At 38.4% G+C, this 26843-nt stretch overlaps 1 protein-coding gene and 1 pseudogene across 2 annotated transcripts in view; both read left to right on the forward strand.

Moving 5' to 3' along the window:
- Positions 1-4646: 4646 nt before the first annotated feature.
- Positions 4647-26843, forward strand: part of CTR9 (CTR9 homolog, Paf1/RNA polymerase II complex component) — a 29863-nt gene continuing 7666 nt past the window's right edge. The window contains exons 1-18 of the mRNA XM_081154769.1: positions 4647-5031; positions 6194-6292; positions 8445-8684; positions 9272-9389; positions 9852-9941; positions 14987-15135; positions 16640-16747; positions 21152-21259; positions 21373-21609; positions 21829-21918; positions 22032-22160; positions 22261-22444; positions 24047-24135; positions 24497-24682; positions 24772-24859; positions 25032-25180; positions 26232-26348; positions 26474-26619. Coding sequence (XP_081010895.1) covers positions 4987-5031; positions 6194-6292; positions 8445-8684; positions 9272-9389; positions 9852-9941; positions 14987-15135; positions 16640-16747; positions 21152-21259; positions 21373-21609; positions 21829-21918; positions 22032-22160; positions 22261-22444; positions 24047-24135; positions 24497-24682; positions 24772-24859; positions 25032-25180; positions 26232-26348; positions 26474-26619 — 2372 coding nt within the window. The 5' untranslated portion in view covers positions 4647-4986. The remainder of the gene's footprint in view (positions 5032-6193; positions 6293-8444; positions 8685-9271; positions 9390-9851; positions 9942-14986; positions 15136-16639; positions 16748-21151; positions 21260-21372; positions 21610-21828; positions 21919-22031; positions 22161-22260; positions 22445-24046; positions 24136-24496; positions 24683-24771; positions 24860-25031; positions 25181-26231; positions 26349-26473; positions 26620-26843) is intronic.
- On the forward strand, positions 15326-16297 carry LOC308564904 (large ribosomal subunit protein eL21 pseudogene; annotated as a pseudogene). The gene is made up of 2 exons: positions 15326-15363; positions 15816-16297. The product of its transcript is annotated as a large ribosomal subunit protein eL21 pseudogene (transcript).

Consider the following 26843-nt stretch of genomic DNA (forward strand, 5'->3'; position numbering starts at 1 on the left):
GATGAGACCCACGATGGATGGCAAAGAATTGGTAAGTTTTAATGCTGTGATGTGTTTACATGTCACTGTACTTTAAAGAGTGTTATTCTTGCTGTTAAGATTTTGCTCAATATTCTCTCTGCTTAAGGATAATTCCTATGCTAATTTCTTGCCTTGGAAATGCCCAGACCAAGTGGGCACATCAAACACTGACCCTACCTGAGCTACAGATTCATGGTTGCAAGTTCTCATGAAAGACTCTCCCACCCCTTTCGCAGTCTGCCTCCATCATCACTAGCTCCCCCACCTCCGCAACTTTTCTAACCAGAGGCCAAACTGTAATATGTATTGGTGGGATTTTTTTCTTTCGTCCCACCCACTTTTAGAATGTAGTCTTTTCAGGCTTCCAGCATGGGTCCAAAGCTGCTAAATCTGTCTGTGTGTGAGCCTTAAAGCTCAAGCCCCTGAAGTTATGGAAAACAACATCCTGCTTGTACCCACCACCTGGGTAGTCTTAGCGTAGGCTCGAGTTCCCGTAGTTCCCATTGTTAGATCTCTCAGCCGTGCATTTACAGGGACATTTACTGCATTCTTCTTTTGTGTTTTAACCCAGCATACCTAGGTGTTTATAGCAGGAGGATTTTCTGGATACTCTGACTTGCCAGAGCAAAATTCCAATCATAGGGTTTTTTTATTGACAGTCAAATTAGGCCTTTTAACCTCTACCTTCCCAGTTCTTACCTAAGGGAGCATTTTATGTAGTTTTATGTTCCTGAAAATAGGCTCATGTTTTAGACATGAATGTTTATTGAAAACCCAGAAGAAACTATGGCATTGGTTACAAAATGCCAAATTATAAGCCTAAAATGTTTCGCTAATGATCCTATGTCCTTCTTTCAGGAACAAGTCTTATTTTAATAATTGACAGAGAAAAGCACAATTTAAAAATGCACCTGTAAAGACTCATCCTATCAATAGGCTCTGTTAGATCTGACTTGTGTCCTCCCAAAATTCATATGTTGTAGTCCTAACCCTAACCCCACAGCACCTCAGAATGTGACTGTATCTGGAGAAAGGGTCTTAAAAGAAGTAATTAAGTTAAAATTAGGTTGTTAGGGTGGGGCCTAATCCAACAGGACTGGTATCCTTGTAAGAAATGGAAATTAGGACATAGACACACACAAGAGAAGACCATATGAAGGCCATATTCAAGCCAAAGAGAGAGGCCTCAGAAGAATCCAATTCCCTGGATGCCTTGATCTCGAACTTCTGGCCTCCAGAATTGTGAAAAAGTTAATTTCTGTTGTTGAATTAACTGGTCTGTGGAACTTTGTATGGCAGCCCTAGAAAACTAACACAGCTTCCTATTCTTTCTTAATAATGTATACAAACTATTAAAGCACTTCCCACTGTACAATGCTATTTAAAAGATATCTAGCCCTGGCTGGTGTGGCTCAGTTGGTTGAGCGTCATCCTATATACCAAAAGGTCACCAGTTCAATTCCCAGTTGGAGCATATGCCTGGGTTGCTGGCTCAATCTCCAGTTGGGGGTGTGCAGGAGGCTGCTGATCAATGTTTCTCTCTCACATTGATGTTTCTCTCTCTCTCCTTCTTCCTTTCTCTCTCAAATCAATTTTTAAAAAGCATATTTAAAAGATTCTAATTTAAGATCTCAAATATTCTTTGTTCAGATCAAATATTCTTTATTCTTTTTTAGTAATTAGCATATTTTATCAACATATAAAATAGCTCACTCTTTGGACTGACTACATGTAGGTATTTACACACAATACAACCCATCACAGTATCAACAACAGAAAACTAAAGAATCTTAGCTATCTGTTTAGAATATGTACTCAACAAAACCCACACTGACCAAATACACTAATTGCTGTACCTTGATCTGGTGCACTCAGGCCCAACATAGAGCATGGCAGTTTGGGAACAGACGTTGTCCAACCATACCAACTGAAATAAAATCTTTGCACTCCCTCCAAAATGGGATCCACAGCTTTAAAACATCTAATTTAATCAGTCTCTGCTACAGTTAGGGAAAAACAAAAGGCTGCTTGTAGCTATTTGTGTAAGGAGGTGCAGTTTAAATCCCGGTTGCTGCCAGGTGATTGATTTTTAATCTGTCGTTTTCCTCTGATTCCTTGCAGACCTTCCTCCCTTTTCTGCCCAACATATGCTAGAACTGCTCAGAGCTCTGTCCTAGGCCCTTCTCTTGTCACTCTGCATTCTCTTCTAGAGCTCTGGATTATCTCATCCAGTGTCATAGTTTTAAATTTCATCTATATGCCAGTGGCTCTCAGACTTATTTATTCAACTCAGAAACTGTCTTCTGAGCTCCAGATCTATATATCCAACTAGTGATCGACCCTTACCCAGATGTACTCCTCCACTAATCATTCCTGTCTTGGAAAATGACAATTCTTTCACCCAATTGTTCATGCCAGAAACCTGGAAGTCCTTGACACTACTTTTTCAATACATTAACAAGTCCTAGTGATTAATATATATATTTATATTTTATAAAGTATATTTTATGTTATATATTTATATTGTATATATTTATATTAAAAATACATATTTTATAATGTATATTTATTTTGTATATATTTGTAATATATGAAACATATGTATCACATATAATGAAATATGTTACATTTATAATTTAATTATAATATAAAATAGAATTACATATACATATATAATAGAATATATATATGGTAGTGGAAGTAGAGAGAAGTGGGGAGATACATGATATATACTTTAAACCTATTTCTAGATCTTTATCATGTGTCACCTGGACTGTAGCTTCCTAAATTGTCTCCCCACTCCCTCTCAAACACTCTCAATCCGTTCTCTGCACTGAAGCCAGAACAATCTTTTAAAACCACAAAACCAATTCTCTCTCTCTCTCTCTCTCTCTTTCTCTTTCACAGACATATACTCATTGATACATACACATCATTTCAAACTTTTAGCACCTAAGATAAAATCAAAACTCCTTAACATATTCTGTGTCAAAAGAAGTCTCAGAAACAAAAAGCATTCTGGAAAAAGTTTTCCTTAGGACACACTTGCAAAAGTTTATGAGTTCAGGCCTTAGACGTACCATTCATCAAACACCCCACACCAAGATTATAAAGTTCACAGTTTGTTGGTTCAGGATGGAAAAAGAGCAGTTTTGTCATATAATTGCCATTTTCCTCCAAGCTATTGCGTATCTTCAGACTTAAGAAAGTCAGCATTACAAAAGCCATTACAAAACATACAAAAATTCCTTTTGCAGGGAGTCAGTAACATGGGGAATGATGACGTTTTCATTCACGTCGGAAACTACAGGTAGTCTGACACTGTCCGTTTTTGGTTTACCTCCGAGTTCTGTGTTTCTTACTGTGAGGCGTGTCCACTTATTCAGGTTGGAAGCAGGGCAAAACGCCAGTTTTGCTTCACATGGATAAATCTGCGCACGACCGGGCTCTTCTTACGTCTTCAGCCGCAGCGCACGCTCCTCTCCCGTTATTTTTTCTGTGCCAGGCACCCGTCCTTGCAGGGCCACGGCGCCCGTCCCCCGCGTGCTGCCCCGTGTCTGGCACGCGCTCCCCTACAGCCTCGCCAGATTTTACTGCTCTTCCTGATGCTAAACTTAAATGTCGCTCTCTCCAAATCCTAACCTAATTGAGTTCTCCTGTTATTCAGTCACAGTATTTTGCGTTGTCGGTTAGGATGCCCCTGGTTGCCGGTAACTGAAGGACTAACGCCACCGTATTCCGGGGTCTTTCAGGCCAGGGAGGCTTGGGGCGTGAAGAACGCCGTCCACCGCCGTCGTGCTTCCGGTTCCTGCTCACCCATAAGCCTTACAGCGCACGAAGGGTATTTCCTGGAAATGCCGCGCCCACCGATAGTCTCCCCGAAACCGGCGTGGCCACTGAGCGCTTGAAATGCGGCTAATGCAACTGAGTAATTGAATTTTAAATTTTATTCATCTTTAATTAATTTAAAATTTTAAACTGGTAGTTGATGAAGTTACTGTAAAACTTTTAAGTACGTTTGGGAAAATTTTAGTACGCGAATCTTTTTTGGGGGTAAAGCTGAACTGTTTACAAACAATCAGATTCTTCTCTGGTTTAATCAAAGCATTGAGCACGGACTAATGTAATCATTTTCTATAATTTAATGAAAACGGTAATGAAAGCATATTTAATCAAATTCCATAATTTAATCAAAACATTGATTACACGTTTAATCAAATTCAACAATTTTATTAAAGTCACAAATCTAGCAGATTGCCATATGCTTCAAAAAGCCACCCCCCCAAAAAAATACCCACAGAAAACACATGAACTATTACAGTGACTACAGCATCCACGTAACATTTCTATTTAAAATGATAGCGCAGGCGATTCGTTCGTTGCAGCTGCTAAGCGAGGAACTAACGCCCGGGCCGAGAACGGCCGAAACCTTCCCGCGGTCCCGAGAGGAAAGCAAGGCCGGCCGCCCGCCCGCAGAGGCGGGTCTCCCGAGGACGGGGTTGACGGCATTGGCCGCAGGTCCACGTCAGTCAGCGGCCGGGTCCCGAACCCTCGCCTCATTCGTCATCCCGCCCGCCGCGGGGCGGGGCGGGGCGGCTCCACCCCCGTAGTGTAAACTCGGGCCTGCGCCCGGGGGCGGCTGGGGGGGCGGGGCAGATAGAGGCCGCTGTCCAGCGGAGGCGCACACTGGTAAACGAAAGCTTCGAAGTGCGTGGTCCGAAAGGCCCTCCGCCGAGGAGTGCTTCCGGGGTAGGGGGCGGGCCTGCCGGAAGTGGCCGGACGCCGTCGGCTGCTCGTTGTTTGAGCGGCTGACGGGTAGGAGAAACCGGAGCTCCGGCGTCGCCGCGGAGCGGCTGTCGCGACGACAAGACCCCGAGCCGCTGCTCGCCTCTGGACGGGCCAGAAGCCCGGAGTACCGGCTGCGGAGCGGCGGGGCAAGGCGCCCGCTCACCTTTGGATCTCATCATGTCGCGGGGCTCCATCGAGATTCCCCTCCGGGACACCGACGAGGTAAGTGTCGAGTATGGGGGCGGGTTGAGGCGGTGAACTTGCACGACCCCCTCTTCCCACTTTCTCTCGGCTTCGTTTCCGAAGCGAGAGCACCCCCTCTCCCAGGAGCCCAGGTCGACATCCCCCGCCGAAGCTCCGTTCACCTCCTTCCCCAGCCCCTGCGCCCTCCCAGGCTGGGGCCGCCGTGTTCCTGCAGCCTTGGGGCCACCGAGCGCTTGGAAGCTCCGCTCCTACCTGTTCGTTTGACAGCGCTCTGCTCTTCTCCTCACTCGTGGGCGCAGGGGTGTGAGAGTGGTCCCTACACTGTAAAGCACCTCACAGACCCCAGAGGTGGGTGCTGACATCACCCTGATCTCCCTGCTGCTCAAACCAAGGATCTGCCCCTGGGAATAGATACGATGTCGCCTTTCTACCTTAAAAACTCGAGCCTGTCTCGGTGCATGAAATAGAGACCCCAAGATATAGCCGGTACTGTGCTCTGATAGAATTAACCCCCTTCCCTTTCGAATGCCTCATTCATGGTGGCCTAGGGCTTGTCTGAGTAAAGCTTTCAACATCGTTGTTCTCTCTTTGGGTAGTTCATACTCTTATTTTTGTTCGTTTGGTTAGTTGAGGTATAATTCACTTACCATAAATTCCAGTGGTTTTTAGTAATATTCACAAAGTTGTGCAACCATCACCACTATCTAATTCCTCAGCATTTTCCTGCTGCTGTTTTTGTGCCCACATTCAGGAGTGTCTTTGACACAGATGCTGCCTTCGTGATTAACGTGTACAGTGGCAGTGAACTTTGCATTGCCTCTAGGCTTGTCAGACCTATGGCATCAGCGACTCTGGGATGCTTATCTGCACTTTTCCTACATTATATGTTAAGCAGGGTTTTGTTTTGTAATTTTTTGAGCTTTTGTAGTATTTCATAGTTCTAGTGACTTGAAGACAACTAACAGGATTTATTTGCTTCTCTATGCATTTTCTTTAATATTACCATATAACCTACTTATCCTGTGCTTCTTAAACCTTCCTTAATATATGCGCTTGCTCAGCCCTTCTGAAAGTGAACAGAATCCTACATATATCAATATTGATGTATATTCAAGAAAAGCAGCAAAGAAATGTGAATTTTAAAAGAAAACAATTTAACAACTTGCATTTTGTGTTTTAGGTCATTGAACTTGACTTCGATCAGTTACCGGAGGGAGATGAAGTTATCAGTATTTTGAAACAGGAACACACACAACTGCACATATGGATTGCTTTGGCGGTCAGTATTCATGTAACAGATATTTTTATATATTGACTGGGAAAACTGTTTTCAGATACAGTAATAGCCAGCTTGGATGCTTGATAAATAAGTTAATTGTATCATGTGTATGGAAGTTAATTGTATTACCATTTATGGGACAAAAAGGCCAGTTTCCTAAGTTGTGTGCTATTCCACTGGCAAATTAGCGTATGTTGGTAAAGGCAAAATTCATAGGAAATTTATAGGAAAACCTCGATATAACGAACTAATTCAGGCAAGGAAGTTTCTGTTAAAGCCAAAAGTCTGTTATATAATAAAATAGGTTTTCCAAATGCATATGTTAAAAACTTGACAGATTAGTTTAACTTGTTTTTACTTATGTAGACACATTTGTGTAATTAAAATTAAGTATGTATGAAAAGTTTAATTTCAGAGAAAAGTTTTCTATATATATTACTATAATTTTAAATTTACACCAAATAGGTCTAGTAAATGCGTGTATTCATCAGTCACCACAAGTAAACAAATGCACCCAGCTAGAGCGTGGCTTAGCACACATTGGAACATTAGCCGGCTTGCATTAAAACTGCTGCAGAAAGTCACACCAGGTGACTACAGAACCAGTTACTGCTTGGGATGCAGTGTGATCACGTGCTAATCATTCGCCGAACATTGTTTACAAGCAATGACTCTTGGATTTAAATATGTAGACTATAGTTGTATATATATAGTATTTATTTATGTCAGTGAAATTACAGTGTTTTTTCTAATATATGGACTATTTGCTAAAATTTGTTAAAAATAAGAGTGAATTAATAAGAAAAAATAACCTATTAATTAGAAGCAAATCTTTGTTAAAAACATTTTTAAATTAACAGGGTGTTAATTTTCACATATGATATATAGACCAGAAATTTTGTTCATTAAATTGAGGTCCACAAAATCGAGAGTTGACTACTGGAAGTACTTTCAGTGACAAGCAGTGCCTTTCTGACTTGAAGGGCTAAGTTTTCTAGTCTATGCAGAACAAGTCATTAATGCTTGCCACACATTTTTTAGAACCAGACAGTAACTTCGACTTTTTTTTTTTTAAGTATAAATGTTTTCTTTAACAGTACTTACACAAAAATTGGAGGATTGGAGGATTAGCATGGGACCTGTGGTAAGATGAATTGATGGAACATTGTAGGCTATGGATTGTTACATAGGAAAAAGTGTAGTCTTGGGGAATTGAGAGTCTTGTTCAAATTCCAACATGGCTGCTAATTAACTGTGTGGCCCTAGACAAATAATCTACCTCAGCGTTTCCTCATCTAAAATATGGGGATGTTAGTATTCACTTTAAGGGTAGTTGTACAGATTAGATGTAATGTATTTGAAGCTCCTAGCATAGTATGTGGCCCATAGTAGGTGGTTAATGTGTGATATTCCTTTCATTATTAATAAATGAAACATGCCTAAGGAAGTTATTCAACAAGCCCAAAGTCATAGATAATTTTTGATAGATCTAGAACCAGAACCCACGTTTTCTGTTTGGAGTTCTTTATATCTCTCATCATTGTTTTCTCTCTTGGGCTCTGATTTAGTTTGAAATCAACTATTGCTAGGTGAGAAGTAAGTTGGAAACACTTGTAGTGACTATAACAGCTTTATTTTTAACAGCTTTATTAGATATAATTTACCTATAATAAACTGCACATATTTCTTGGGTACCATTTGAGAAGTTTTAGCATATGTAAACACTTATGAAATCATCACCTCAATCAAGGTAATGAATATATCCACCGCCCCCCCAAAACTTTTCTCCAAACTCTCCCTGCCCCCTACAGTGCCCACACAACCCCTGATCTGCTTTTTGTTGCTAAAGATAAGTTTGCATTTCCTAGAGTTTTATACAAATGGAATCGTACTCCTTTTGGTCTGGCTTCTTTCACTCAAAATGGTTATTTTGAGATATATGTTGTAGTGTGCATCAACAGTTCCTTTTTACTGCTGAACAGTAGCCATTGTACATAATAACCATAGCTTGTTTCTCCATTCACCTGTTGATCAACAATTGGGTTGTTTTCAATTTTTGACTATTACAAGTGAAACTGCTATAAAGATGTGTGTACAACTTTTTGTATGGACATATGTGTTAGTAATTCTGATTTGATTCTTTACCTCATAGCTGGAATACTACAAGCAAGGAAAGACAGAAGAGTTTGTAAAGTTGTTGGAAGCAGCACGTATAGATGGCAATTTGGACTATAGAGACCATGAAAAAGACCAGATGACTTGCTTGGATACTTTGGCAGCCTACTATGTACAACAGGCTCGGAAGGAAAAGAATAAGGACAATAAGAAAGATCTTATTACACAGGCAACCCTGTTGTATACAATGGCTGATAAAATTATTATGTACGATCAGGTAAAACAAGTCATATTTCTTTGGATTTATGAAAGGAAAAAAATACCATACAAAAGCAAAATGTGTATAATTGGCAATAGATTTCTTGGAAAGAATTTTTCTTAAAAAAGTGTGGTTGATATAAATAGTCAAAATGAAGAGGGGTTCCTTGTTTTTGTTTTGTTTTGTTTTTTAATTTAATTTTTTATTTGTTTTCCCTTTTCTTGGTCTTTTTTTCCCCCTCTTGTTAAAATTGGAATTTCTTTGGTCCTTATACCGTTGAAGTGATTTAGCATATAAAACTTATACACATGTTTAGCCAGTAATTCTGACATCTCCAGATGAATTTCAGGCATATTTTAAAGAGTTTGAACTTTTCTTTTTTGTTACTATTCCTGGAACAGAAGACTTGTTGCATTTCAGGATAATTTCTCAGTTTGTTATTAAGAATTGCTTATTACTAATTTAAACACCTTACAGTTGATAGAGAAACTGTGGTGATGCGATGCCTCCTGTCTGTATGGTTTTCATCTTATTGTTATACATTTATGTTAAATTGCAGTTAGTCTTTGGTAAAGTCAAGTCTAAGATGATGCGTTACTTTTCAGAACCATTTGTTGGGAAGAGCCTGCTTCTGCCTACTTGAAGGTGACAAAATGGATCAGGCTGATGCACAGTTTCATTTTGTACTCAACCAGTCTCCAAATAATATTCCAGCCCTTCTTGGTAAGTCATTTTTGGCAACCATCTTTTTTTATATTTTTTAGCATATGCCTGAAATATATCTCTTCATAATAGCTTCTTAGTAATGGGCTGGACACCAAAGTAGAAGAGCTTTGCCTTATTAAAAATGTAACTCTGTACAATAGGTCATTGTTTCTGTTGAAATTACAGAGCTAAAATATATACTAGTGAAGAACGATTTTGTTATCCACTTCTGAAGAGTAAATAAACAATCTCTATTTGGACAACTCTAAGCTATTTTAATTATTGTTAACATTCAACATAAAGTCAGGACTCTTATTTGTTGGCATAAATTAATATACCCTTATGGAAAACATGTTTTGATATGAAACTGTTTTCACTATTTTCAAGTATTTCTTACTGAATTGTATTTGATTAGGTGAATGTAGAGCATGTGAAACTTGTGTTCTTTAATTAGCGCATGTTTATTTTTTAAAATTACAGGTAAAGCTTGCATTTCATTTAACAAGAAGGATTACAGAGGAGCTCTTGCTTACTATAAGAAAGCATTGCGTACTAATCCAGGATGTCCAGGTAAGAGAAACACCTTATTTTAAGTCTAAGTTGTTTTTGATGCAACTTAAATATTAAGGATTTGGCAGTTGCTTATAAAGTTAGTTGCGAAAAGATACTGTAGGTTTGTTGAAATGACAGAATAGAGACTTTTGCAAACACATTATGTTTTATTCAAAAGCTGAATAGTAGATCATAGTATAATCTTTTTGCCCTTTACTACTTTTCTTTCTAAAATCTTACTATTTTAGCAAATTTTATTGAGTGCCAAGTATGTGCCAAAGAGACAGAAGTACCTGCATTCATGTAATTTATTTTCCAGTGAGGAAGATAAAATGAGTAAAATATAACTATGTAAGATATTGTAAAGGCTAAGGAGAAAAATAAAGCGGAAAAGGAGTATGAGAAGCATTGGGGGTTGGTTGTTTAGAAAGGTTGACCATGGAAATGCATCACTGAAACAGTAACCAGGGGAGTGAGTGTAGCTAGAAAAGAGGTTCTGACATTGAGAGGTTATGGAAATGAGGAAAAATCAGCAAAGGAGCCTGAGAAGAAGCAGTCAGAAATAGAGAAGAGAGTAAGTATAATATCCCTGAGATCAAATGTAAAATGTTTCCAGAAACCTAAGTGTCCTCTTAAAGGGTCAACGCACAAATTCTTTCTTGTAGGCATTCACCCTAAGTGGAAGGATGGTGGCTTGGGGGACAGCACTCATATGGGGGAGACTGAGTTCTGTGGCTTTGGGGTTAGGGTTAGAGGAACAGCGTCCAATGCCCCTGTGTTGAGTCCTACTGCATGGCCTATGGCACCATCTTCCCTGGGTTAAGCACTCCCCGCACATGGTATTAACCTGGTAAGCTACACTATCTTCACCCTAAAAACTCCCTGGGGTCCTACCCTGGCCAACTCCTGTACGGCTGAGGGCTGTGTTAGGGGAAATCAGCTTAGGCCCAAGTTGCATTTTTTCTTGAAAAGTTTTCCAAGAATTCCAGTCAAGCTCATGGGGTGCCAGAGACACATATGGAGGAACTGAGTTGTGTGGCTTCAGGGCAAGGGCCATCTTTCAACAGGCTGACAGGCACCAGCCTTTCCTGTGCAGAGCCCTCCCTCTACACAGCCAAGTCTTAATCTGCTTTAGCCTGGTGAACTCTACTAGCTCCACCATGATGACTCCCTGAGAACCTGCTCTACCTCAAAAGCCCCAGTCAGGTGGCAACCACCTCAGTGTACCCTGAGACCTTTGCTGAATGGCCTCAGACCCAGCACTGGCACCAAGTTTAAAGCTGTATTAACCTGGTGAACACCCCTTGCCCCTACCTAGTGACTACCTGAGCACCTGCCTCACACAACTTACCTACTGCCCAAGGCTTCTTCAGTGCTTAATCTTAACATGCAGCCAGAGGCAGCAGTAGGTCTCCATGTGCCTTGAGCCTTTTGCTCTCTTGCCCCAGGCCCAGTACTGGTGGCAGCCAGCCTCAGTTCACTGCTTGGACCTTCCCACGCCCACCAAGGCCCAACAGAGGCAGCTGCCAACCTGGATCAATTAGTAGCTCCTAACAGGTAACCTAGGGCTAGTCTCAGGCAGTGACTGACATTGCCCTACACTAGAGTCCCTATCCCAGGAGCAGCACACAGGGGGCTGGCTTCAGACCACATCAGGGCACTGCCTGATTAGCTTCACAAGCAGCACACCCAAAGGGAGATCTTGGCAGGAATCAGACCCTGCTAGGACGAATTCCACTTCATGGAGTAAGTCCACGTGCTGCAGCTGGTGCGCTGTGGGCGTGGCCAACCCTCACAGCCAGCCTGAGGGTCATCTCCACTCATGGACATGCCAGTAGCAATCAAGGCTCAATTTGCAACAGGAGGGCACACATAACTCATACAAGGGATACTCCTGGAGCACCTGGCTCAGGTGATCAGGAAGACTTTATCCCTGGGCCCCCCAGTACAACACATAAGGCCACTCTACGAAAACTGGGAGACATAGCAGATCTTTCTGATACACAGAAATAAACACAAAGAGGCAACCTAAATGGGGAGACAAAGAAACATACCCTAAATGAAAGAAAAGGAGAAATCTCCAGAGAAAGAACAAAATGAAATGGAAGCAAGTATTCTACCAGATACATAGCTCAAAACAATGGTTATAGGGATGCTCGTGCAACTTAGGGGAAGAGAAGATGAACTCAGAGCTTCAACAAAAAGATAGTAAGCATAAAAAAGGACATAGAAATCATAAAAAGAACCACTCAAAAATGAAAAATACAATAACAAAAGAATACACTAGAAGAAATCAACAACATATTAGATGAAATAGAAGATTGAATCAGTTATTTGGAAGACAAAGTAGCAGAAAACAATCAGAGCAGCAAAAAGAAAAAAGAATTTTAAAAAATTAAAATTTTTAAATTCCTAGTTGGAATGTTGTTTCATACACTAAAAGGTGGTGGGTTTGATTCCCAGTCAGGACACATACCTAGATTGCAGGTTCGATCCCCAGTTAGCGCACATATGGGAGGCAACTGGTCAATGTTTCTGTCTCTCATCAATGTTTCTCTTTTTCTGTTTCTGTCTTCCTCCCTCTCTAAAAAAATTAATAAAAAACATCCTTGGGTGAGGATTTAAAAAGAGGATAGTTTAAGGGACCTCTAGGACAACATCAAGCATAACAACATCTGCATCATTGGGGTACCAGAAGGAGAAGAGAAAGAACAAGGGATTGAGAACCTATTTGAAGAAATAATGACTGAAAACTTTTCTAACCTGGTGAACTAAAAAGACATACAAGTCCAGGAAGCTTAGAGTCCCAAACAAGATAAACCCAAAGAGGCCCACACCAAGGCATATTACTACTAAAATGGCAAAGGTTAAAACACAGAGAATCTTGAAAGCAGCAAAAGAAAGACAATTAGATACCGCCAAGGGAGCTCTGATAAGGCTGTCAGCTGATTTCTCAACAATTAGATACCTAAAAGGGAGCTCCTATAAGGCTGTCAGCTGATTACTCTGCCCAGCAAGGCTATCATTTAAAATTGGAGAGAGAAAGAGCTTCCCAGACAAGAAAAAGCTAAAGGAGTTCATCACTACCAAACCAGTATGACAAAAATGTTCAAAGGACTTCTTTAAGAAGGAAGGAGAGGGGAACATAAATGTGAATAATAAAATGGCAGTAGCTATTGATAATCACTTTAAATGTAATTGTATTAAATGATCCAATCAAAAGACATAGGTAACTGAATGGATAAGAAAATAAGATTCATATATATGCTGTCTACAAGAGGCTCACTTCAGATTGAAAAACACACAGACTGAAAGAAAAGGGATGGAAAAAAATGAAAACCACAATGAGATACCACCTCACAGCAGTCAGAATGGCTATCATCAATAAATCAAGAAAGTGTTGGGGAGGGTGTGGAGAAAAGAGAACACTCATGCACTATTGGTGGGAATGCAGATTGGTGCAGCCACTATGGAAAACAGTATGAAGGGTCCTCAAAAAATTAAAAACTGAACTGCCCTTATGACCCAGCACTTACACTTCTGGGTATTTATTTGAAAAAATCCAGAATACTAATTCAAAAAGATACATGTACCCCTATATTCATTGCAGCACTTTTTATAATAGCTAAGATATGAAAGCAATCTAGCTGTCCATCAATAGAGGAATGGATAAAGAGGAAGTAGTACATATATACAGTAGAATATTACTCGGCCACAAAAAAGAATAAAATCTTACCATTTGCAACAGCATGAATGAACTTAAAAGGGATTATGCTAAGTGAAATAAGTCAGAGAAAGGCAAATAGTGTATGATTTCACTTATATGTGGATTCTAAAGGACAAAATAAGTGAACAAACAAAACACATTCATAGATACAGAGAACAAACTCATGGTTGCCATATGGGAGAGAGACTGGAGCACTGGGTGAAAAGTATGAAGGGATTAATAAGTACAAATTGGCAGTAAAAAATGGTCACAGGGATGTAAAGTACAGCATAGGGGATATAGTCAATAATATTGTAATAACTGTGTAGAGTGCCAGGTGGGTACTAGACTTATCAGGAGGATCACTTGGTAAGCTATATAAATGTCTACCACTGTGCTGTATACCTGAAACTAGTATTATATTGAATGTCAACTGTAATTGAAAAATAAAAATTTTTTTTTAATGTTTTCAGAAGAACAGGGTGTCAGTGTCAAATTCTGTTGTTAGGCAAAATAATACAGGGATTGAGAATTGATCATTGGATTTTGCAGTATACAAATTATTAGTTACCTTGATAAAAGCAGTTTTACTGGAATGATGGGGGTGAGATCCTCAGAGTGGATCAAGAGAAAATGGAAGTAAAGGAATTAGAGGTAGCAAGTCTAAATAGATCTCAAATTCTGTGGTTAAGGGACGAATAGGAATGGATTGACAACTGGAAAGGGAAATGGAATCAAGAAAGGATTTTTTTAAAAAAAGATGAGAGAATGTTTGTTATGTAGATAAGAATGATCTAGTAGAGATCCTGATGATACAGGAAAAATAGGGGAGAGTTGCTGGAGCAGTGTCCTTAAGTAGATGAGAAGGGTAGTATCTAGTGACCAGTGGAGAAGTTCCTTAGGAACATGGTTGTGTTTTGGCATTGCCTTGAAATTGGGCAGTATGTATGAGCATAGCTGTGAAGGGAATGATAGTATGTGCATGTACTCAGTCACAGTATTTAAGGTCTCAGTGAAGCTTTTTGTTCTCTTTTAAAGATGCTGTTCAGAAATTAGATATTGTAGTACAGTGTAGCGAGGAATGTTGGAAGAAAAGAGAAATAGCAGTGTTATAGGTGTTCTCTTCTCTGGTGAGAAAGTTATCTATGATGAGGGATCAGGGTTGGGGGGACAGGGAGAGAGTAGTATGATCTAACCTTCAGTGAAATCAAGTTTGTGATATACCACAAGATTTTATATTGTTATACTGAGGTTAATTTTGGGATTTTTGCAACTCATAGAGAATGTTTAAGAATTCTTAAAAATTTAAACCCTAAAAATGCTCTAGTTTGACAGATTGAATGACTTTATTTTTTAGCGGAAGTTCGTTTAGGGATGGGCCATTGCTTTGTGAAACTTAACAAACTGGAGAAAGCGCGTCTCGCATTTAGCAGAGCCCTGGAACTCAATTCCAAATGTGTGGGAGCATTGGTTGGACTGGCTGTTTTAGAGCTCAACAATAAAGAGGTATGTGAGTGAAAAAATCCTGGCCAATTTGTCAGGCCTATGATCCCATATCTAAAACTCTTGAAGCCAGAGTGTTTCAGAAATCAAGATTTCAGATTATAGAAATGTAATGTGGTGCCTGCACTGCATAATATAGAACACCCAGTTACTAGGACACGAACCCAAATGCAAACTTATATTTCAGGGCAAAATGAGTGACCACACTTATAGGATAGCCTCACAATTCAGGTAAAGTTTGCCACCAAATGAGCTTGCTCCAAGATAACAAAAAAACTTGTTTTTTTAGAGGTTTTATGATTTCAGGATCTCAAATATGAGACTATAGACAGTATATGAGTTTGGAATGTTTTCAATTGTAAGTAACAAACAAAAAGCACACACTGTAGTGACTTAAACATAAGAATTTTTATTATGCACTAAGCCAGCTAGACTTAGATTTGACACCCCAGTATCATCAAACCCAGGGTTTTATTTTATATCTTTCTGTCCTTCCTTTATGTGTGGGCTTTCCTCCCATGTCTGTCACCTCATAGTTGCAGGGTAGCTGCTACATCTCCAGGCATCTCATCATTGTATCATTCATATAAAGAGGGAGGAAAGGAGAAGGTTACAAGGTTTTCTCTTAGAGAAGTTCTGTTCTGCTTTTCGTCCAGAACCACCATCTTCCAGTAATTCACCAGAATTACTGACACAAAGGGAAAGAAGAGAGGCATCCAGTATATGTTCGCTAGGCCTTTTAGAAAATACAGAGTTGTTCATTTGGCCACATACATTCAAATCTACAAGAAAGGTGATATTGTAGACATCAAGGGAATGGGCATTGTTCAAAAAGGAATGCCCACAAATGTTGCCATGGCAAAACTGGAGGAGTCTACAGTGTCACCCAGCATGCGGTGGCCATTATTATGAACAAACAAGTTTAGGGCAAGATTCTTGCCAGGACAATTCATGTATGTATTGAGCATATTAAGCACTCTAAGAGCCGAGATAGCTTCCTGAAACGTGTGAAGGAAAATGATCATATAAAGAAGGAAGCCAAAGAGAAAGGTACCTGGGTTCAATGAACTGTCAGCCAGCTCCACCCAGAGAAGCACATTTTGTGAGAACCAATAGTAAGGTGCCTGAGACGCTGGAGCCTACTCCCTATGAATTCATGGCATGATAAATATTTTTAAAAAAAGACCTTTGTACTGATTAAAAAATAAAAATAGTTCTGTCCTGTATTGTGAAGGAAACACCCTGTCGTGCTTCCCCTGTGTATAATTACTTAAGGTTTCCAGTGGAGGTACTTCTGCAATTAATTATAAGAAAACTAAATTTTAACAGTTTAACTCACTATTTGAAATGTTTTCTCCCTGGTGAAGGTCAACTGAAACATGAGCTATATTTTGGTTTCCGAACTTAGATTTATATAACCTTATTTCTTCAGACTATAAAGAAAACTGAAGAAGTGCTAATTAAGTAATGTTTTCACTCAGCCCTGTCATCATTGTTTTTCTTTTAGGCTGATTCCATCAAAAATGGTGTCCAACTTCTTTCCAGAGCCTATACTATTGATCCTAGCAACCCTATGGTATTGAACCACTTGGCAAATCACTTTTTCTTCAAAAAGGTAGGAGATGTCATTTCTTAAAGTTGTTTACTTAAAAAAAAAAATTTAAGTCATAGACACAGACAACAGTATGGTGGTTACCAGAGGGAAAGGGGGTGGGGAGGTTGTAAAGGGTAAAGGGGGTCAAGTATGTGGTGACAGAAGAGATTTGACATTGGTGATGAACATACACAATATACTATACAGATGATGTATTATAGAATTATACACTTGAAACCTATATAATCTTATTAACCGATGTCACCCCAATAAATTTAATGTAAAAATTTTTTTTTAATTTTTAACTCCAGTTTCAGGTGTACAGCATAGTGGTTAGACATTTATATAACTTACAGAATGATTCCCCCCATAAGTCTTACAACCCACCTGACACCACACATAGTTATTACAATATCATTGATTATATTCTGTATGCTGTACTTGACATCCCTGTGACTGTTTTGCAACTGCCAATTTGTACTTTTTAATTTCTTCGCCGTTTTCACCCAGTGTCCCAGTTCCCCTCCCATCTGGCAACCATCAGTTTGTTCTCTGTATATATGATTTTATTTCTGTTTTGTTTGTTCATTTGATTTTTTGGATTTCACATATAAGTGAAATCATACAGTATTTGGTGTGGTGTGTTTTTTCTGACTTACTTCACTTAGCATAATACCCTCTGTGTTCATCCATGTTTTCACAAATGGTACGGTTTCATTTTTTTTTAGGGCTAAGTAATATTCTCTTGTGTATATATGTACTCCATCTTCTTTATTCTGTTGTCTGTTGATGGGCACTTAGGTTGCTTCCATTTCTTGGCTATTGTAAATAATGTTACAGTGAACATAGGGATACACATATCTTTTTGAATTAGTATTTTGGATTTCTTCAAATAAATACCCAGAAGGGGGATTGCTGGATCACATGGTAATTCTATTTTTAATTTTTTGAGGACCCTCTATACTGTTTTCCATAGTAGCTGCACCAGACTTAGCAGGAAAGTATAATTTTCTTTACTCTTAAGTCCTGGTTTTTGTTTTTCTGTACTGCCATTGATATTTTATATTTTTAACTGGGAGAGCAATTTGAAGATGTCAAGATTTTTTTTTTTTTTTTTTCAGATTAGAGTTTATATCTGGGGATAGATAGTTATCTGAGGGTGGGATTGTTTGTTCATTCATTTATTCATTCATTTAACATTTATTGACCCCTTATATGGTACCCAACACTGTGATAGGGATGTAGAGGTCAGTTAGATATGTTTTCTGCACTCAAGGAATTTAATTTTGTAGAAAACCGACATGTAAACAAATGTAAAAGTAAAAATAAAGGTCTTTACCTTTCTGTGGCAGAGAAATGAAAGAGGAAGTGATCATGTGGTTAAGACGGTTTTTCACTAAGAAGGAAAAGCTCGTGATAGGTTTTTAGGAGGAGGTCACTAGGTAGTGAAAGGGGCAAGACACAGATCTGGGAAATAGTCTTAGTAGTTTAGTTTGTAACTGCATAAGCATTTGGTGGGCTCATGATAGGTGATGCATGGGATCCAAAGTGGGGCACTTGTGTATTATACAGAGCATGAACCTACTTATGTAGACAACAAAGAGTCATTGAAATTTCTGCATATCGATTATGATTTAATTTTTATTAAAGTTGCCACTAATTTTATAGAAACAGTGGTATTTTAGGCTTCTTAAGTACTGACTCCAAGATTTCATTGGCAAAGTTTTACAGTAAGCATGAAAGTTTAATCTGCCATACAGAAACCCAGGTACTAACTTGCGCTAACTTTAAACTAGTTAAATAGCAATTTAGGTAAAAGCTTACACATCAGTACTTATTAGTAAATACTGTGTTACTGTTATTGGTGCTGTTAATATGCATTCAATGCTTGCTAAATGCCAAGCACTTTTAAAAGTGCATTCCATATTTATATCATATTCACATTGAGCCTGTGATGTGTAGGGAACATTATCCCCATTTTATGGATGAATAATTGAGGCAGAGTTAATACCCTAAGGTTACATAGGGTTTTACTCCCTTTGGCTATGGAAGCATACTCCCCTTTCATAATGAATTATTAATTAAGCTTTATACTATAACTTATGATACTAAAAGGCACCTAGTTAGGGAGAAGATGGAAATGTATCATAAACAAATGAAGTGTTACTGTTTAAGATAAAACAGTTACATGTATTAGTTTGGCTTTTACTGGAAAAAAGAAAAAACTGATTCTAAATATTTGAGTGCATATCTAATAATCAGTGCTCACAGCTGTTAGTACAGCTTCCTTGAACCAAAAGAGAATTATTCAGTTTTTCGTATTCAATTCTAGTCATCCTTCCACTGCTAAAGATAAAGAATTGCTTGTATTTAATTTAACGCAATCAGTATATACATAACCTTATAGATTTCATAAGTAAAATATGTAAATCAAGCCAACCTGAGTTACTGGACACCTCATCTGTGATCAGCACTATGCCAGGTGATGTGAGGTCATCTTGCACTGAATATATGTCTTCAAGGTTTATAGAGCACATCTGCATACATTTTCTCCATTTATCATTTTAGCAGTCCTGGGAGGTAGGCAGGCTATTTCTATTTCCCTTTCTGTAGATAAGAAAATTGAAGCTCAGCAAAGTTAAGTAACATCACTTATCAAAATTCACTGAGCTAGCAGATAGTAAAATTGAGATGTGATCTTATAATTCTCTGTCCACCACACTATATTGCCTCCCCTACAGAAGAATAACTTAGCTGGGAAGGAAAGGTATTATTAATTAACATCCCAGACATGTCAATAATTGAGTGGTAAAATGGGTTTAGAGATGGGAGCTATCATGACTCCTGGAGCAGTTAACACAGACCTCCAAAAATAGCTGAGACTTGAGCTTGATCTTTTGATTGGAAAGAGAAGCAGCCAGGATGCAAAGTGAATTAAGGACAAGAATTTGGGGGAGAAAAAATTAAGAAAGAGAAGTCTCAGTTATGCGGAAGAAGATATGAATGAGGATTTTAAAATAGAATCTAATCTTTAATACATTGTATGTTAAATTTCAAATAGAGCTATTTTGTTCTCTAAAAGTGTGCCATGAGTCATGGAATAATAAAAACAGGAAAATTAAAGTAGATTCCATAGCAAGGTGAACCTAACCCTTATGCTCATTTCAGTTGAATAATGTATAAATTTAGCTAAAAGACTGTAATGTAATGAAATGTGTAGAGTTGGAATCACTTGGTTCAATTTCAGGTATCACCATTATATAGTTATGTGACTTTGGGAAAATAAGTTAATTTCCTCATTTGGAAAACCATAATAATACTTACTTTATAGGATTTGAGGGGTGGTAGAACTAAATGTAATATGCACATTAAATACTTATCTAATGGAAAACACTCAGTTACTGTTAAAAACTGCAATCCCATTATTATTTCTAATGTAAAAGAAACTGTCAAAACTAGCCACTGATCAGACAAAAGCTGTACTTCAGACCAGATTTGTAGTCGAACGATAAAACACATTCCAATTAAAATTGGAAAGTTGTTTCCTACTCCTGATGTAGAAACTCTGACTCTGAGACTCTAAGGAGATTAGCTGGGTAGTAATCCAAATGAAAATCAAGTCTGTAGGGAAAGTCATGGCCCATGCATTCAAGTATAGCTGAATTCAGTTCCATTTCTGGCAGTTGCTATTCTCATGTGATATAACATTTCCCTGGAGTCAAAAACACCTGAATTCAGATTCTAGCTTTTCCACTTTAGACAGCACACTTTATCTCTGTAAGCCTCCACTTCCACATCAATAAAATGGTAATAATGACACACTTTGCAAGGTTTTGATTAAACTTGGAACTAATATAAATATCATGCCTAGCATAGTGCTTGGCATGTAGTAGTTCTCAATAAATTTTAACTATTCCCATTACTCCTTTTTTGTTGTTGTTTTTTAAATCCTCACCCAAGGATATTTTTTCCATTTCTTTTCAGAGAGAGTGGAAGGGAGGGAGGAAGGTGGGGGGGAAGAGAGAAACATCGATGTGAGAGAGACACATCGACTGGTTACCTCCCTCACATGCTCCAACCAGGGTGGGGAATGAACCTGCAACCCAGGTATGTGCCCCCATTATTCTTAATAAGGGACTTAACCTCTCTTAGGTCTTCTCATCACAAAAATAGGGCTGATTACTGCAAAGGATTGTTGTAGGGATTTTTAAAAAGTAATAGGTATAATGGGCAAATGTTAAATACTGGGTAAATGTTCATTCCATCTCCCTCTGAATTTATCAGCAAGGGAAATGGGAAAAATCATTAGTAATTCTGTATATGGTGCTGTTGTTAATTCAGTTAACATTTTAAAAGAAGCCTTATGGTTGAGACTATTGGAGTTGCTTGAATTCACTCAGTTGATTTCTGATCTTCATTGTTCAGGATTACAGTAAAGTCCAGCACTTGGCGCTCCATGCATTCCATAATACAGAAGTGGAGGCAATGCAAGCAGAAAGTTGCTACCAGCTGGCTAGATCATTCCATGTTCAGGTAAGATCATTTTCAGCCTTTTCTAAATATCTAATCCTTTTTGTTTTATAGTTTTGCAAGTCTTTGAAGAACTGTGTACGTATTGTTGGTCCTTTTTTATTTTCATTTTTTAGGAAGACTATGACCAAGCTTTTCAGTACTACTATCAAGCCACACAGTTTGCCTCATCCTCTTTTGTGCTGCCATTTTTTGGTTTGGGACAAATGTATATTTATCGAGGTGACAAAGAAAATGCATCTCAGTGCTTTGAGAAGGTTTTGAAAGCCTATCCTAACAATTACGAAACTATGAAAATTCTTGGCTCTCTATATGCTGCCTCAGAAGATCAAGAAAAACGAGACATTGCCAAGGTACCTTTTTAAAAATCTTAGTTATTTTCATCCCTACCTAGACTCTCATTCCTTATTTCTTGTCTTTGCTGGTAGAGATGTGATGAAAGCAGTTTTGTTAGCTAAGCTAGCTTCAGTTGAAGTAACAATTGACTTTTAAACAGGGTAGAGTAGCCACCACTTTCTACTTTGACATCTTGTAGTTGGAATGCTTTAGCTTAATGGTCTCTTTTTCCCCAGGGCCATTTGAAGAAGGTCACAGAACAGTATCCCGATGATGTTGAAGCTTGGATTGAATTGGCACAAATCTTAGAACAGACTGACATACAGGTATTTTAGCAATGCTTTTCATCTCCTGCCTAATGCCTTTATTGTAAGCCTGGTGTAATGTGTGTCTCTCTCACTTAAACGTACACCTTATTCTGTCCACCTTGAAAATACAGGGTGCCCTTTCAGCCTATGGAACAGCAACGCGGATCCTTCAGGAAAAAGTACAGGCCGATGTCCCCCCAGAGATTCTGAATAATGTGGGGGCCCTCCATTTTAGACTTGGAAATCTAGGGGAGGCAAAGGTAGGAAAATAGAAATTCCCTTCTTCCATACTATTAAGTTGAATGCACACTTTTTTAGCTGTCTCGACTCTTTTAACAAAATAATTTTCTTTTCTTATAGAAATATTTTTTGGCCTCATTGGATCGTGCAAAGGCAGAAGCTGAGCATGATGAACATTATTATAATGCCATTTCTGTCACAACATCCTACAATTTAGCCAGGCTGTATGAGGCGATGTGTGAATTCCACGAAGCAGAAAAACTATATAAAAACATCTTGCGGGAACATCCTAACTATGTTGACTGTAAGAATTTTTAAACTTTTTTTTTTTTTTTAAAATATATCTTTATTGATTTCAGAGAGAGGAAAGGAGAGGGGGAGAGAGAGATAGAAACATCAATGATGAGAGAGTCATTGATCGGCTGCAGCCCACAACCCGGGCATGTGCCCTGCCCGGGAATCAAACCCCAATCGCCTGGATCCCAGGTTGACGTTCAACCACTGAGCCACGCCCGGCCGGGCTAGAATTTTTAAACTTTAAAAAAATGTATTAAAATACCCACAACAGCAGCAAACATTTAGACTGAAAAAAAAAATCTTTCTTAGAACCAGTAGTAAAAAAACTTGAAGGTTATAATGTCCCCTTTTCTTCAAGGCAAATTTGTGGCCTTAAAAAAGAAAAAATGCAGCCTCACTTAAATTTATGCTAAAATCTAAACTAACTAAAACTCACCATATTCCATAGGTGAGCTCCCTTCAGTGGGTCACTACCTTTATTAGATTTAACAACATCTCAGTGATGGGATCACCTTTATGATGGTCCTTTCATTTCATAGAAACATTTTTGTAGTGTCTATAATAGTGAGAAAGAGCCTTTTTTTTCCTTGAAATAATCATTACTAAAATTGTTCTACCTTGAATTTTTACAACCTACACATTGTAAAATTTGGAAAGTTTTTAATTAAAAGTAATTTACATACTGTACGTCCCTTAAAAGAACCTAAAGCTATGGTATTTTGATTTTGGTCAAATCAGGAGCTATTAACTTGGCCCCTGACATGCTATTACAGATGTAATAAGAACTAAGATTTTAGTGCAATGCCAGACTGAATTTGAATTGATTTGATAGGCGGTAGAAAGCCTTGGTTGGTTTCTTGAGGAGAGTGAGATTTTCTGTAGAAAATAACTTACATTTGTGTGGCACCTTTTTTTTAATTATTATTATTATTAAAGTGAGAGAACCACAATTAGAGCACAGGTTTTCTAATAAGTAATCCTTCGTCATCCATGTTTTCACTGTTTTGCTGGATGAGAAACAGCTTTTCATTCTTTCATATATATACACACACATATATATATGTTGATTTCAGAGGGAGAGAGAGAAACATCAATGATGAGAGAGAGTCATTGATCGGCTGCCTTCTGCACGCCCCCTGCTGGGGATCGAGCCCGAAGCCCAGGCATGTGCCCTGACCAGGAATCGAACCACAACCTCCTGGATCATAGGTCGATGCTCAACCACTGAGCTGTGCCAGCTGGGCAACAAGCAGCTTTTTATGAAAAAGTAACTTGACAATGCTGTGCATCAGAGAGAAAGGAGACAGAACAGCTCTAAGCTTTTAAAAGAACTTAGCTTGAGATAAGGACTTAGAATGGGGTGCTAGCATGGGGAATGGGTGGGAGGTGAGTCTGAGGTTTCCAACAGCAGGATTGGTGGTCACTGAGTGGCTTTAACTTGTTAGATTATTAATTCGTTATATTGATGCTTAATATTTTTTCACCTGTGGGACTTTTTTCTGTTCATATGAATATGTAAACAAGAATAATTGTTTCAAATTTATGACTTTAAAATTATGACCTTTATAGCTAATATTTTAATCAGAAACTTTTAACTGTATATTTTTAGGCTATCTGCGCCTAGGAGCCATGGCTAGAGATAAAGGAAACTTTTATGAGGCTTCAGATTGGTTTAAGGAAGCACTTCAGATTAATCAGGTTGGTAATATTAACTCAAGTTTGAAAAATAATTATTTCATCTTTTTCCCCCTTTTAGTGGCTGTCATATTTCTGGTATCTTGGCATCTCCTTGTTTTTTTCCATTTACTTGTTAAAGATATTAAAGAGTATAGAATTCATCTAAACTTTTTTATTGTGGCCCACAGTAAGAAATAGCTGTCAAACATCTGATAATTACACACTAAGTTGATTTAACAGCTAACTGATCCATCTCAACTCTCAGTTTGAAAACACTTGTAAATGTAGCTTGTAAACTTCTTCAGTAATCAGCTGCTATGGAAAGATGATTATCTCTCTGAATCCAAATTACAGATTTCACTTCTTTTTACATGTGTTTCAGGACCATCCAGATGCTTGGTCTTTGATTGGTAATCTTCATTTGGCGAAACAAGAATGGGGTCCAGGCCAAAAGAAATTTGAGAGGATATTAAAACAACCGTCTACACAGAGTGACACTTACTCTATGCTGGCCCTTGGCAACGTCTGGCTGCAAACTTTGCATCAGCCCACCCGAGATCGAGAAAAAGTAATTTCTTTTTGTCTCTTTAAAACAAAACTAATACTTGTTTCATTCTTGTTTGAATTTTTTTAATAATGCTTGGGGTTCTTTTATAGGAAAAGCGCCATCAAGATCGTGCGCTGGCCATCTACAAGCAAGTACTCAGAAACGATGCAAAGAATCTGTATGCTGCTAATGGAATAGGTGATTATGAGACTTGTATCTCCATAATTTGTGAAATGAGTGCTTTTGGAGGAATATTGCTAGATCAATTTCTTCTAAATGTCATGAAGTTAGTTGTTTTGAAATAGGACTTTTAGTTGTTTTCCCGCCACAAATAGAAAATTCTGACCTGTGAACCTTTTTCTAACTCTAGGAGCTGTTTTGGCCCACAAAGGATACTTCCGTGAAGCTCGTGATGTATTTGCCCAAGTAAGAGAAGCAACCGCAGATATCAGTGATGTGTGGCTGAACCTAGCACACATCTACGTAGAACAGAAGCAATATATCAGTGCTGTCCAGATGGTAATGTCTTATCTTTCAAGACATTTTTATATCGTGTTCATTGTTGAGCAGATGTTTTCTTAACCGTTCTCTCCCTGTCATGGAGTTGTATGCTCTCTTGTGATAACTGCGTCTGTTCAGAGATTTATAATTATATAATTTGAAGGCCTGTCTTTAGTGTCCAGAGATATGAGTCCTGGATCCACCAGTTGCTTCGTGTTTGTTGAGTGCTTGAACTTGAAGTAGAAGAGTTACACTACTATAATTCAAAAGTTAAAAGGGCTAAGAGAAAATAAGCTTCTTACTGTGAAGGTAGATGACAAGAGCACCCCAGGCTCTGGGAAGTGGTTCCCTTTTTTCTAAGAAGGATGGCTATTATTTCTGTATTCAGAATATCAGAAAGGCACTAGTCACAAGAACTTACAGAACCCAGATTGCATATGATAGTCTCAGAAATTGTTACTTTGGAGGTAGACCTTCCTGATCTGCAGAATGATAATGTTGCCTTTTAAAATGTAAGTTATATACTAGGGATATTCAGGGGGAAACTGTCTAATCATCTTTTGTGAAAAAGATATGTTCCATGTTCAAAAAGTGACATGTTCATGGCAAAATTAACATCAATATTGCTATATTATTGGTTTTACCAAAAAGTTAACAGCCAGAAATATGAGCCTTTTCATGCCCATTGCCAGTAGGTTCCACCAATCCTAAACAAAGGTGGTAGAGAGTATAACACAAAGGATCTAGGTGTGTGACTTCTAATAAGTTGTCAATAAGCTGATTCTAGATAGCTTTACTAAAGATGAAAACAGCCTTCCAATCTTTGTCTTTTCTATTTTGGTCCAAATTTCAAATGGAAAAACTATTTCGAGTAGTTTTTCTTTTGATCAGATTTTTTTTATGTTGTGAAAATGTGTCCTGGTGAATGTCAAAAATCATCCTCTGATTCTTTGAAATTAACCATTCAAAGGATAAAATGCCTTTTCATATAGCTTTAAAATTGCTTAAAATTTTATTGCAAAATAACTATCATTTAATCCTTGTGTTTTAACTTTCTCTTTGATTGCAGTATGAAAACTGCCTCAGAAAGTTCTATAAGCACCAGAACACTGAAGTTGTGCTTTACTTGGCCCGGGCCCTCTTCAAGTGTGGCAAGTTGCAGGAATGCAAACAGACTCTGCTGAAGGTAAAAAGAACTTATATATATTTTATTCTGTTTTGTGCATGTTCACGTATCTGACACTATTTGACTAACATCCTTTTCATGTCATTGGGTCATGTACAGTATTTGCTTTGTTCTTTTACTTATAGGCTAGACATGTGGCACCCAGTGATACAGTTCTTATGTTTAATGTGGCCTTGGTCCTACAAAGATTAGCTACCTCTGTCCTGAAAGATGAGAAGAGTAATCTGAAGGAAGTACTTAACGCTGTGAAAGAACTGGAGCTTGCACATAGGTAAAGAGTTTGTAGAAACAACCTTTGAAATGTTCTATTTCTTTAGACTTGTGTTTCTCAAAAGGTGCTGAAATCCACTTCCCTCGGGAATATATTAGAAAAAGGGAATTTATTCCAATCATTCCAGTGATTTGTAAACCAAAGCAGATAGCTGCCACCAGGTGGCGACAAACCATAGCTGGGATCCTGCCAGATTTGCATCATGGAGCTGGATCCCTAGAACT

This window comes from Miniopterus schreibersii (assembly GCF_964146895.1).
Source record: "Miniopterus schreibersii genome assembly, chromosome: 12".
NCBI lineage: Eukaryota > Metazoa > Chordata > Mammalia > Chiroptera > Miniopteridae > Miniopterus > Miniopterus schreibersii.